General features: G+C 41.4%; 1 protein-coding gene across 16 annotated transcripts in view; it reads right to left on the bottom strand.

The window, feature by feature from the left end:
* The window catches only part of UNC79 (unc-79 homolog, NALCN channel complex subunit), a 144,316-nt gene that overhangs the window by 38,417 nt on the left and 92,272 nt on the right, over positions 1–13,627 (bottom strand). For all 16 annotated transcript variants that reach the window (XM_065593522.1, XM_065593523.1, XM_042858643.2 and 13 more), the window contains 8 exons: positions 12,950–13,052; positions 10,519–10,659; positions 6,706–6,744; positions 5,112–5,224; positions 4,936–5,021; positions 3,789–3,962; positions 2,395–2,463; positions 1,692–1,802 (listed from right to left, as the gene is read on the bottom strand). In XM_065593522.1, the coding sequence (XP_065449594.1) occupies positions 1,692–1,802; positions 2,395–2,463; positions 3,789–3,962; positions 4,936–5,021; positions 5,112–5,224; positions 6,706–6,744; positions 10,519–10,659; positions 12,950–13,052 (836 nt within the window). The remainder of the gene's footprint in view (positions 1–1,691; positions 1,803–2,394; positions 2,464–3,788; positions 3,963–4,935; positions 5,022–5,111; positions 5,225–6,705; positions 6,745–10,518; positions 10,660–12,949; positions 13,053–13,627) is intronic.

Here is a 13,627-nt window from a genome sequence, read left to right as displayed (position 1 = left end):
GATGCAGAGCGTGGCTGCCATCTACAGGGTCTCTGAGCTGAGATTTGGAGTAGTAAGTGGGCCCGGGTCCCCCTCTCACCCCCACAAGTCACTGAGGAAGTGGCTGGACCGTCGGACTGCGGTACATTCCCCCAGAAGCGGGGGCTGTGTCATGAAAAGGATGTCGGGGTTCTGGGAGTGACATGGGTCCTGGAGCAGACATGATGGCGGCGAGACACCACCAGAATAGGCTGCACTGGCTAGCAGAGCTAATCGCCATGACAGCCAGCAGGAGGCACCGCAGTGGTAAGTCGCACCCCGTCACAGCGAGGCATGGAGATTTTAAGTGACTTGACTAAGAAGTCTATGGCAGAGCTGGGAACCAATTCAACACTCCTGACTCTATTCCACATGACCCATCCTTCTGTCCTTTACAGCCCTTGGAGTAATTATTTCTAATGGCTGAACAGGATTTCCCAGATATAGATTTTATGAAGGAAGAAATCCTATCTTTTACATGACACATAAAACCAAGGTACTGTTGTTAGAGATAGCAACACTTGTTGTTAGAGATAGCAACTTTTTGCAAGAGTTTACCTGGGTGTCTGACAAATTCCATCTATCTGAAGTTCCCCTGTCACTTCAGCTGATAAAATTATATTCTTGTCATTAAACTGTTAAGTGGCATTGATGTTACCTTTATTATGGATGCCGCATCCCCTTTCAACAGGTAGCTGTACTCTGATGAAGGGTAATGTGATCCCTGATGTATTTGTGTAATATTGAATTGGTAAAGCATATAGTTACTTATGAAAGAAATGCTCTCCCTGATATTAATTGTTATGACAACAACAACTACATTGGGAAATAGTCTACTTTAAGGCTGGATAAGGCTTGTGTTTATTACTTTAACAACTGAGTTGATGGACTTTATGGATTTCTGCTAAAAGTTTTGTCTGTTTTCTGCTGTTTGTGTATTGTGTATCCTCTTGTCAATAACTGATATAAAAATGCATTTGGCTAATAATTTAATATTATTATTATTTGTACATATAGAGTGACTTTCATCCAAGTATCTCAAAGAGTTTTCAAAGATGGGCACCTATCATCTCCTTTTTACATGTATAGTAACTGAAGCACAGAAAGGTTGAGTGATTCATACAAGGTCAAACAGGGGTAGAGTTGGGAATGCACCCCAGGTCTCTTGACTCCCAGTCCTCTGCTCTAACTATCAGTCCACATTGCTTCCCTATGAACTTTACTGTCAAGACATGCTACCAACCATAGGAAATTTGCAAAATATTTTGATTTTTTGACTGCCAGAGATGTGTGGTTGAACACACATCCTAGGGGATGTTTGACAGGATTTATATTTTCTCACATATTTTTAAATCATGCCCAAATCCCAGACATGAACTATACAGGAGTGAATTTTCAAAGGCATAAAAGGTGTATCTTGGTGATCCTGTATTCACAACCTCTACAGGAAGTTCCCTTTATTTGTGCCTGTACCAGAAATATGAAAGTCAATATTATCAATAGGCACTGCATCAACCAAACTACTGATTAGTCAAGCTATATTTAAACTTATGACATGACTGAGACTTGACACTGATTTCAGCTTTTACCTATGCGTTCCCCACTTAAGGGGCTAATAATTTTTCTTCCCTGTTTTCAGTTGTTCCTAAGGGAAAATATCAGCTCATTGTTACCTTAGTGAAGGCTCGGTAGCATAAGCCACACAGTTCTACCAGGTAGGCCAGAGTGAAGACAGCATTCTGAATGACGAAGCTTAATAATTTTGAAAATGGCTCAAGAAGACTCTGCAATGAAATATGATTTTAGGGAAATCAATAACTGAATCATTCAGCAAAATAAATGACATTCAAGTTCTGAAAAGCTCTAATGGAACAGAACCTTTATTTTTAACTCAGAGGATAAGTTGCTGTGGTATACCCCATTTCAGACAAAAGATTGTTCCTGACATATGTCTTCATGTTTATAAAACAAATTAGAAGGAATAGAAAACAGAATTTAATCCAGTGCTTACTGGTAGTGCTTTAATCCAGTGCTTACTTGATACCAGTGCTTACTGGTAGTGCTTACAAAAACTAAACTCCCATTGACCTCAACAGGAATTGCACTAGTAAGTGGACTGCAGGATCAGACTCTGGGGAAGTTGATCATTACAGTTGTTTTAGAAAAACATCAAACCTTTAGGAAGCTATACATTCGCGCACACACATTCATGTAACCTAGATTCCAAAGCTCCTGTCATTCACTATAGAATACTAGACTGTAAATTTTCATGCTCACATATAATACTTCTCTAGCTAAGGGATAAGGAACAAATGTGTAATACAGTGAAGGATGGAGAACTCTGTTGGAGAAGAGTTGTGTATTTCTGGAACTTACCCGGGTGGCACTAGTGGTAGGTATCTTCAACAGGCAAATCATTATTCTTAAACTGGAATCTAAAGAACACTGTGGAAAGAGAAAAGTTAGTGTCTTCCTCTGCACCCCTCTTGTTTTTAATGGTGACAGATGTCAACATGCAATAGGTGAAGTCAAAAACCCATCACTTCTAAATTATCTTTAACAGGATGCTGCCAATATAAATATCATAGACTGCACTGTCCCCTCCAGCAGTAAAGCCTACGGAGAAGGAAATCTCAGTAAGGCTTGGCTTGCCGTGTTCACTCCAAATTGCTGTCAAGGATGCTGACGTTACCCTCTGCAGAACAGAAAATGCCCAACTTTTCTAGTCCAACAGAATTTGGTTCATATGGGAACATGTTCCTGGCAGATTAACAGGAGCCTAGTGTCCTATGTTTCTGTAGCTAGTCTGGGCCCCAGTGTCTCTCTCCGCTCTTCTTCAGCTCTGTGTAGCTCAAAAGCTTGCCTCTCTCACCAACAGAAATTGGTCCAATACAAGATATTACCTCACCCACCATGTTTCTCTAATATCTTGGAACCAACATGGCTACAACAAAAGAAGATATATTGAATGGTGTCTTACTGCCCGAGTGGTGTTTTTCAATGGGACCGCTCGTGGAGTAACTTGTTATTCAGTATGAGTAAATGGATCAGAATCTGGCCCTTAAACACTGATGCAAAACCTATGGAAGTCAATGGAGAGAGTTGCACTGACTTCAGTGGACTCTGAATGAGGCCTTTGGAACTTTGTTTACTGGAAAATAGGGCATCTGTGCAGGCCCCATGAGTGTTCACAGCTCAGAACCCAGAGCCGCTGAACTCGGCCTCTACAACTATATCTTGATTAGGTTCCTCTGATGGGATTATAACCTGGTCAGTCAAGCAGGATGTGTTCAACTTCTGCTGTCTGAAGGCCTCTCTGCCTGACTGGCTATTATGTATTTATTAATATTAAGGAATTATTTAGAGGTAGCCTTTCTTCCTATGGGATTTAATTCTTCTTAAGGAGGTAACAGTGAATGAACTTTTTATTGCCAAGAATGTTGATTATCTAATTTATTGTCCTAATCTGACAAAGAGAGGACATAGAAGGTGAGAAGGAGAAAAATATTCCCACCCCAGCCATAGTTATGGTGGCTACTAAATGGAGGGTATAGACAGAGGGACGGATCAGGCACTTTAGTAAACCTGATCTACTGGAAATGTTAGGTAATTTACAACAAAATATTACAAATTATGCTCTGTTTATATACAACTTTCAAACAGTTTGCACATGCCTTAGCCAATAATAGCATAGCCCTTGTGTCAGATGTTTTGGTTGATCACTTACAAATTGCCCTTATAAATAAAAAACTTCATTACATACATCATACCTTAAGTGGCAAAACACAAGGCAGTTTGGTAAAGAAAGTCTGAAACTGGTTACTAATAGTGGTCCAGAGGTTACTAGGAGAATCCATTGGCAAAGCTTCCATAAATGTAGCAATGTTTTCCAAACAACGTAGCATTGCGCCCCCTGCTGGCAAGTTCTTTTTGTTGTTTAAACCCTAGAAAACAAAATGCAGAATTTGAAAACAAATTAAACATCAGAAAATTACCATCTAAACAATATTTTAAAACACGCTTACAATAGCCAAGGTCAGACTAACAGTGCAATTTCCATCTTCTCCCACAAATAATTTAAAGTACATTGCTTCTCTACAGAATCTACCGCTGATAAAGTACGAGGCAGACTATCAACAGCGATAGTGGTAAGGAAAAAATTAGAGCAGCATATATTTTCAGAATCAGCTTTAGGCAACTGAAAGACGCATCCATTAAGAACCAGCCACCAGCACTTCTCTGGCCCAGCAAACCATGTGTGACGAATTGTCTTGTACATACCTATCATTTTCCTATATTGGAAGGAATGCTAGACTTCTGCAAGTGTTGATCAGACTGCAATTGTTTTAGTCTCTAGTGGGTGAGCTGAAAAGATGTAAGCACTGCTAAAGTATCATCAAAAGCTTTGCTTATAGGGCTACTATTGGAAGAAAAAGAAGCACTAACCAGGTTCCTGTTAGTGCTGAAAGATATGTTAGGGTGACTATCAGTGTAGAAGTGAGACTTGAGGTAGAGACAAGCTAAGTTGGGAGGAGAAGCAGAAAGGAATAAGCAGAGGGACTAGACTTTAACCTCGAGGGATTCCACAGAGGAGGATTGCAGAGAGGGAATTGCCATTAGATACAGAGGAGAAATGGTTTTACAGGCAGCAACAGAACTATGACAAGAACCATGAACAGAAATGGAGACAGTGCAGGAGAATGAAATGGCCTGCAGCATCAAGAAGGGAGAACCCTATAGCTGGCAGAAGAAGTCAGAGCAAGACTCTGACTGAAAACGATGGAGGATATTATGGTTTGATTCTGCTTCCATGTAAGTCAATGCAAAAATTCTCATTGCCTTTAATGGCATAGGATCAACAGGACGGAAAGATATATTTGGTAGTACCTAATACAGTCAGCCTTATTGTGAACATACCTCTAATAGTTGGCTCAGTGCAGCTACGGAGCTCAGCTCACTGAAGTCCATAAGAGATGTAGCCAGGGTCCGTAAAAAACTTCCATCTGGAAATCAGAACCACATCTTTTTAATAAGTGTTGGAATGCTTGAGATGATAGATGGTGGAAGAAATGCACTCAGGCATTGCACATTACCTTTGATATTGCTCTGGAACAGCTGTGGAAAAATACCATTGGGAGCCAGCTGATGGAAAATGCAACGGAGAAATTGCTTAGCCACACCGGCAGCATTACCAGGGATCATCATGCTGAAATGAAGGAAAAAAGAGGGATAAATTCCATAGTAGATGAAAAATATTTCCCAAAGCTGAAAATTGGAGAAGGTAAAGAAGATACTATTCTTTCTAGTAACAGATAAAGACAAATTCAGTTATGAATACAAGAAGATGGTGATAATAACAACTCATGGCTCTTATAAAGCACTTTTCATTAGTAGACCACAAAGGAGGCCAGGATCATTATCCGCATTTTACAGATAGGGAAACTGAGGCATAAGGAGGTAAAGTGACTTGCCAAGATCACCGAGCAGGCTAGTGGCAGAGCTAGGAATAGAACACAGGCCTTCTGAGTCCTTCTGAGTGCTCTAGGAAAGGTCCTGATCCAGAAAACCATGTAATCACAGGCTTAATTTGCATGACTTCAGCAGGATTATTCACATGATTTAATTTAAGCAAGTGTTGAAGTGCTGTGGCTTGATTCTGACCTCAATAGTTAATTTAAATTTTTCCTGATTCTCTACGTAGTGTTAGGAATGTTTTTGCCATTGAGTCTTCAGCATTTGAAGCCCAATCCTGCTATCACTGAAGTCAATGGCAAAACTCTCACTGATTTCAGGGATGCAGAATCAGCTTCCTGGAGAACTTCCACATTTGGATGCAAGCTCCCATAAAGCTCATTCATTTACTCCTCTCTAGCACCTCCCAGCCAAAGATTTCAAAGCACTTTCCAATCATTAATGAATTAAGCAGCACAACCTTTTTACAATTTCCAAAAATGAATGCAGCCCATGTGATGTCCCCGTAGAAGGACAGTGGTCTATTTGCATGATGGGACATCACCAGTAGGTGTTCTCCACAATTAAGGATGACTGACTTACGCTATGTCTACACTACTGCGGTAAGTTGACCTACGTTACTCAACTCCAGCTACGTTAGTAATGTAGCTGGAGTTGACGTAGCTTATGTCGACTTACTGCGGTGTCTACACAGCGCTGGGTCGATGGGACCCACTCTCCCATTGACTAACCTTACTCTTCTTGTCCGGGGTGGAGTACTGGGGTTGACTGGAGAGTGATCTGCGGTCAATTTGGTGGGTCTTCGACCCCTGGTGCATCGATCGACAGTCATTGATATGGTGGTAGTGTAGATATAGCCTTAGTTAAATGCATACAGATGAAAACCCTTTCCAGGGCCATACATTTTATTCACCAGCATAATGGGAAAACCACACATATAATGAGCCATGGGAATTAGCTAAAAGGTGTGGAGTGAAATCCAGGATCCATAAAATCAATGGGAGTTTTGTCACTGACACTACGGGGCCCAGGATTTCATCCCTGATCCAGTACGAATTTTTCCAAAGTTCAAGGAGGTTTGGATCTGGGCTTTTTGGTCCAGGACCATCGCTAGAAAACATGAGATCTTTGTACCCATGTAAAAAAGCACAGGATTTGATCCTTTGTTTATACATCTAGCACACTTTTGGGGGGGGAAGTGAGGGGTTACTGTACCTTTCTGCTTGATTAGAAAAACAGGTACTTGACGCCAACCTGGAGTAAACAGCAGAAAACAGCAAATCAAACAAAAGTACTGTTCATAATATTTTTTAATCAAGCCAATAAAATTACCAGTAAATAAAATTTAGTAAGTAGACGTTTTGGAGAACATGTTTTAAAGGTCACAAGAGACCCTTTGATCAGATGCACAGGGGACTCTTAAATTCATTTTTGTAAAGGGTAAAAGTCAAAGTCAAAGTCAGTCTTGCAATATTGTCATAAATATTTGCCAGCTCAGACAAATTCTACTTGCCCTCCCTTATCACCATAATGATAATGAAAGTATCTTGTATTCATACATCAAGAACAATCACTCACCTGGGCAATTTGGAGAGCAGAAATTTGCAGAGATGGCGTAGGAACTTATGCTGACTGAAATCAACAGGAGTTAGGCCCCTAAGGTGCTTTTGAAAATCCCATTAGGCATCTATCTGCATCTTTAGGCTCCCAAATACTTTTGACAATCTAGCCCTACGTCACACTTTAGTGCTTTGAAAATTTTACCCTAGATCTTGAGTCTCCTGACTCCAAGTCCTCTGATCTAAACATCAGACAACACTATCTTCTCTAAGCAGTAAAAGAGTAAATAATTTACTTGTGATGCACGGACATAAATATCATCTGTGTTAATAGACTGGATATAAGGGAGCAATGTACAAAAATAACTTCAGGGGGAAAAAAAGTTTACTAGGAACGTAAGAGCAAGTACACTGAGGCCACCTGAATGTGTTCATCCCCATATCTCAGGGGTTCTCAAACTGGGGGTCGGGACCCCTCAGGGGGTTGGTTGCGAGGATATTACGTGGGGGATTGTGAGCTGTCAGCCTCCACCCCAAACCCCGCTTTGCCTCCAGCATTTATAATGGTGTTAAATATATTTAAAAGTGTTTTTAATTTATAAGGAGGGGTCGCACTCAGAGGCTTGCTATGTGAAAGGGCTCATTAGTACAAAAGTTTAAGAACCACTGCCATATCTACTTCTAGGGGAGTATGCCTTGTTCTACATCTATTCAAAGCAATTCCTTCACGGGCCTGTAACTGCACCTTGATGAGTAAAAAATGGTGGTGACCAGGACTAAATGCTAGGAAATGACAAAGTACGTTCACCATACTGGAATGCCCCAGGTTCTTTACCACCTGCTTCACTAATGGACTCATATGTCTCACTGAGGATGCAGTATTTCCACTTCAGAGAGGAAAATGTACCACGTCCCACCCACACTTTGATAACTAATCTTCAGGAGCTTAATTGTTCATGGCTTCTCACTGGCCCTATTAGTGCTGTATTTATGAGTAACAAGTAGGATGGATGGCATCAGTCTAGATTGGAAACTCTACCTCCTCCGGAGTTCATTAACATTGACAGCAGGGAACTGCAGCCTCAGAGTTAATGGAAATGGAGGGCTTGATTCTCCACTATCTTCAAGTGGAGTTCAGACATGGTGGAGAGGGAGGGCTGCAGGGAGGCAGTTGCAGTTTCAGAATCCTTGACCACCAAGCCCCTGCATAAATTAAAGCTGTAGGGGAGTAGCTTTAATTTAAACCACAGAGATAAGGTTCCTCAGGGGTCTTATGCCAATGGAGAATCAGGTATAAGAGAGCTCTGCTTCACCACCACAACAGCCTATCCTGCTTAGGCACCACTCCTGGAATACCCCTGACAAACACCTTCCTTCCCTCTTTTTCTGGGGGTTGAGAGAGCGGTTGGCACAGAAGCCATCTCCACCAGCTTTCTGCTCGCACAGCCTTTCACCGCCACAGGGAGCTGCCAGAGCCATTCCCTGACACAGGGAAAGGCTCTGGCAACTCCCTGTGATAAGGGAAGGCCCCAGTAGCAGGGGGAAGCATAAGGGAAAAACTCTGGCAGCATAAGGATGCAGGGACTAGAACCCAGGTCCGAAGAGCCTGAGAGAGCTGACATTCCCACTGTGCCAGAGCCCCAGCCAGGGAACGCTGCGGAGAGTTGGGCCCATAAGAAGTACTACCCAAGGGAGCCAGAGTGACAATATCTTGTGGCCCTCTGATTGGCCAACCACCCTATTTAGCCCTGGAGGGTGCCCCAGAAAGCTATCTGAGCAACAGCACAGACTTTGGGCCTGCTGTGATTCCGGACCTCTCCTGATCTCCAGCCTCTGATGCCAGCCTGATCCCAATTCCTACTTTCCAATTCCAGCCAGGTACTAACTCTGATTTCCAGTCTCCGACCCTGGCCTGATTTTGACCCTGACTCTTGCTTATTGAACCCAGCTCTAACAATTCCTTGACCCTTGCTCACTGACTGTGTGGACTCCAGCCCAGCTGTGACCACCTACCCAGTCCACCTATGCCCTGATCCCTGACATGCAATTCCCTGTGGCAGGGAAAGACCCCAGCAGCTTCCTGCTGCCAGAGCCTTTCACTACCCGTAACTACAGCCTTTCACTGTAGTTACAAAACTCAGTGTGGACACAGCCTGCTTTGCACTCAGCAGTAGCTACATGTACCCTACATCCCACTGCCAGTGGCATGCAATGTAGACATGCCTTTAGACAACTCTCTATGTCCTGAATCACTTACACTTCTCAGTATAGCTCTGCGGGGTGTTGTTGTTGTTTAATTTTAACATTTTTAAAGCCTTTGGGTATAAACTTTCTTCCATCTGTTATCCCGGCAGAGTATATGCCATGGAGGTTCTCATCTCTGAATTACGTGTGATTGGAAATAGTGGAATTTATCATGCTCTACTTCACCTTCATTTTGGGCTGCCATTTTTCAGCTACAGAGCAATGACCAGAAAAAAAAAAAAAAAGATACCACCTCAAATCCACCATACCACCACATAGGGCCTGATATACTAGATTGGTGCACAGAGCACTGTCCCCTTCCTCTAGAGCAATGGTTCCCAAACTGGGGTTCGTGAACCCCTGGGGGTTTGTGAAATGTTACAGGGGGTTCTTGGGGGAAAATTCCCCAATGGCAGACAGAGCTGTCCCTAGGGATTCCGGGCAGCACGGGGCCAGCAGCCCAGAGCCCCTGGACTTCCAAGAGCTAAGCAGATCAAAGTAAGCATATCTATCACACTGAGGAGATTTAAACTGCAAGAGTCCTTATAAGAAATGGAAAGGGAGGTGGATATTTTTTGCTGTTTTTTAAAATTAAATAGGCAGCTAGTATTGTTTTTAAAATTATTATGACAAACAAGTTTAAGCTTTGTTGTAACGTGCATTGTTTGCCTGAACTGCTCAAGACCTGAATGCTTGTGTAGGAGGAACTCTTTGAGTTGGCTTCTTAAATACCTTCATGCTGTTTCACATCTGATACTCGATGAAACATAGGAGCCTTGTCTTATAACAGGCTTATTCAAAGTGATACAAGCTACGAAAGTGAGATCTTGGAAGAGTGTTGCCGTTTTCATAATTAATAAAAATACTGTAATGATAAATAATAATTAATAATAAATAGTGTGTAATAAGCATGTTATAAAAACAAATTTTATATTTCCAAGATCACTGCTTTTATAATTTATACTCAGGTAAAGGAGAAAATCCCTGGAAACATTCATTTTTAGGAGGGGTTTTGTGAGACTTGACATTTTGGTGAAAGGGGTTCACCGGTTGTTAAAGTTTGGGAACCACTGCTCTAGAGCCAAGATCCGTCTACCTTTTGAGCTATCTGATATGCCATCAGGACATCCCTTTCAGTTCTCCTAGGGAACTCATCACAATTCAAGGGCACAAAAATCTTCCTTCCCTCATAAAAGAGAGAGAAAGAGAGAGGTCCAACGGTTACCTTCCTACAGACTGCATGATGTCCAACAACAAAGGAGCAGCCAAATCTGGGCTTAGGTGAATGAATGTGGAGAGAACAACTATGGCCAGACCTAGTGTTTCTTCATCATACTCTTCGAGGATAGCCCCACAATCATGGCATCTGCAAGGAAAGTTATTAAAAGCTATTACTTGTTCAATTAATTAGGAGAATCCATGTTACATTGAACATTTTATGGCTAAGAAAATAGATCACTGTGCTTTAAACCCTGTATACAAAACACTTTTCACTAGCTCCATCAACAGGCAATGTTGATCTGTGGCAGGTGGTCAGTTACTCCAATCTGTGCTTTGCGTTGATCAACAATAAAGCAATAATCTGATGAGATGAGATTACAGCTGTGGTTATAGACTTGCAAGAGGAAATGATAGGATTTTTATGTGGGGAGGAGGCCAAGGAAGATTCCCTTTGTTTTTAGAGATGTCTCTTTCTGTTCCAAACCAGTTTTGCTGTTGAATTGCGGCCCCCTCCTGCAATGCTGAGAGACAACTCTGAAAGCTCTGCAATAGCTTTGTAACATCTAATCATAAGGGAGATGTCAGCTGCAGGAGAGATAAGGCAGGGTTTTAAAACCACATAAAAAGATAAACAAACCTGGGAAACTGGTACATCTCAGCCCAATAGGGAGGCTTGGTTAATTAGATCAACCAGTAGCTAATGACTCCAACAGATTGATATTTTAACTTAATGGGATTCTACAAGCAATTTCCCTCCCTTTGTATCTCAACAGGAGGAGAAGATGCTAGCAAGGTTATGAAAATCAATCTCATCTGGTTTGGCATCTGATGCCAAAGCTTTTGGAAAAAGGCCAAAGAAGATGCATGAAATGAGCCCAGTTCTTGGAATGTTTAGCATTTACACAACATAACTTCCAGTTCCACTGAAGACTCACACAACAGCCTTGCCCTTCTCTAGTAAGCATCTTGGCAGTTCATCTAGTGGCTAGAGCACAGGATTGAAAGCCACAACTCTGGGGTTCTACTCCCAGTTCTGCCTTTGAATCAGTGGGTGGCTTTAAGCCAGCTACTTCACTGCTTCTCCGTAAAACGAGTACCATCATATTTAATTACAGTGCCTCAATGGGATTTTGATCAAAGAATTAATGTTGGTAAAAGGTGTTGGGGATCCTTGTAGAGGAAAAGCATATAAGTGCAAAATAGCAGTAGTGGAGGTAACAGTAGTATTCAAGGTGCTGATTTACAGTCATGGCTTTACATTGCAATGGAAAAGCCATAGCGATTCAAAAACATGATAACTTTCATTTTAGGGAGAAAAACTAGAGTTTTCAGTGGATTACAATGAGCCCTTACAGTAAAAAACAGAGAAAGCTCAATTGCAGAATTAAAGTCTTGTTAATTGTGGATACAGTATTATTTCATCCATTTACATGACCAAATGTAATAAAAGTCCCTTCCTAGATCAAATCCATAGAAACAAAATGAGTCACGCAGGCAATGTGTAGATTCACATCCATCTTAGGTTAAGGCAAGGGTTTTGAGTTTGATTAAGGCCAAACAAATAAAAACCACTCCCAGTTTCAAGGCAAAAAGCTTTTAGAACCAGCCAAGTCCCAAAACTTGCTTACAGAAAATTCTACCCAATCAAGAGATTAAGTGGAGCAGAAGAATTAGTGAATTCCCTGATCACTGCCATAGAAACTCTAATACTTGAGTACCTCTTCCCATCCCACTATCCACACAGATGGCAATGGTTCTCAGAAACCTCCTCATGATGTCAGCTTTTCTCACAAGATTTCTTTGTTTGGATCTTTTCCAAATCAGATCTCCTTCAGGCTTTGGTTCTGACTCAGATCCAAAACCATTGCGGTGAATTCGTATCCAAGGGTTTGGAGTGCAGGTCCCAGTCCAGGCCTATCTCTATATCATTAAAAAAGCCCCTTTAAAGTAAGATCTCCTTTTTCCCCCAAGGATACAGTCTTTATTCTGTTTATGGTCCTTTAAAACTGGCGGAGTTCCGTGCAACAGGTACCATGGGTTTGATCTTACTTGTACCAGTTTTACATTGGTGTAACAACTTTGCCATTAATAGCGTTAATTCTGATTTTCACCAGGGGTAAGTGAGAAGAGAATCAGGCTACACACCTTTCTCTAAATACAGTACAATGCAAACTGTCAACACTCAAATAATAAAACAGTACTACTACTAATACTCCTAGCCACACCACTTTGCACACACATACTCATGTCCCAGTATATTTACAGCACACCCGGTTTGCAACATTTTGAAAATTTTCCCTTGCTACAAAAAATTATGCTGCTTAGGAGAAAATTTGAGAATGTTCTTTCACTGAGTCAGGGCCCATCCAAATATGTTCTGAAGCTCAGTGGTTTTTAACTACCAAATTATTTGAAAGAAATAGAAACTGGCTTACTTGTCAGTCATCATAGTAGGTTGGTCATCGGTAAATTCTTCTGGGGCTGGTACAAACATACTGACTATACTGGGTGCTGACAGTAAGCTGGATTTGGTGGCACCTTGAAGCCATTAAAAGAAAAGAAGCATGGTAAATGGAAATCTGGAATGGACATAGGTGAACAAAAAAAGCTTTTGCAGTGTATGTAAATAAAAATTTCTCTCTGGAGAAAGCTACAACACATTCTTTGCTTCTGTCAAATTACTCCAATTACTTGTGCTTATTTTATTTTTCAAAGGTCAGGAATTATTTTAAAAATTGAGATCCTAAGGAAGTAAATGAAACAAATTCAAGGTGGTATGACTGCTTCAGTGTTCAGTTGTCAAGTTTTTATCCCCTCATTCTTTAGGGAGAGTGGATGGTCCTGTAGTTAGTATGAGACTGGGTGTTAGGAACTTTGGATTCTTCCCCAGCTCTGCCCCAGAATTTCTGTGTGACCTTGCGGGAGGAAGTCACTTAACATCCTCTTTGCCTCGGTCACCCCATCTGTGAAATGGAGATGATAATGCCTCGCAATGATGTTGAGGCTTAATTCATCAAGATTTGAAAAGGCTTAGAGATCATTGGATGGAAGGTGATTTAGAAGTGCCAAGTATTATTAGTGTTATTTTCAGTTAGAAAACTTTTAAAGGCAAG

Source organism: Chrysemys picta, chromosome 4, assembly GCF_011386835.1.
Source record: "Chrysemys picta bellii isolate R12L10 chromosome 4, ASM1138683v2, whole genome shotgun sequence".
Lineage (NCBI taxonomy): Eukaryota > Metazoa > Chordata > Testudines > Emydidae > Chrysemys > Chrysemys picta.
Note: the sequence above shows the minus strand (reverse complement) of the source record. Positions and strands in the feature narration are given on the sequence as shown.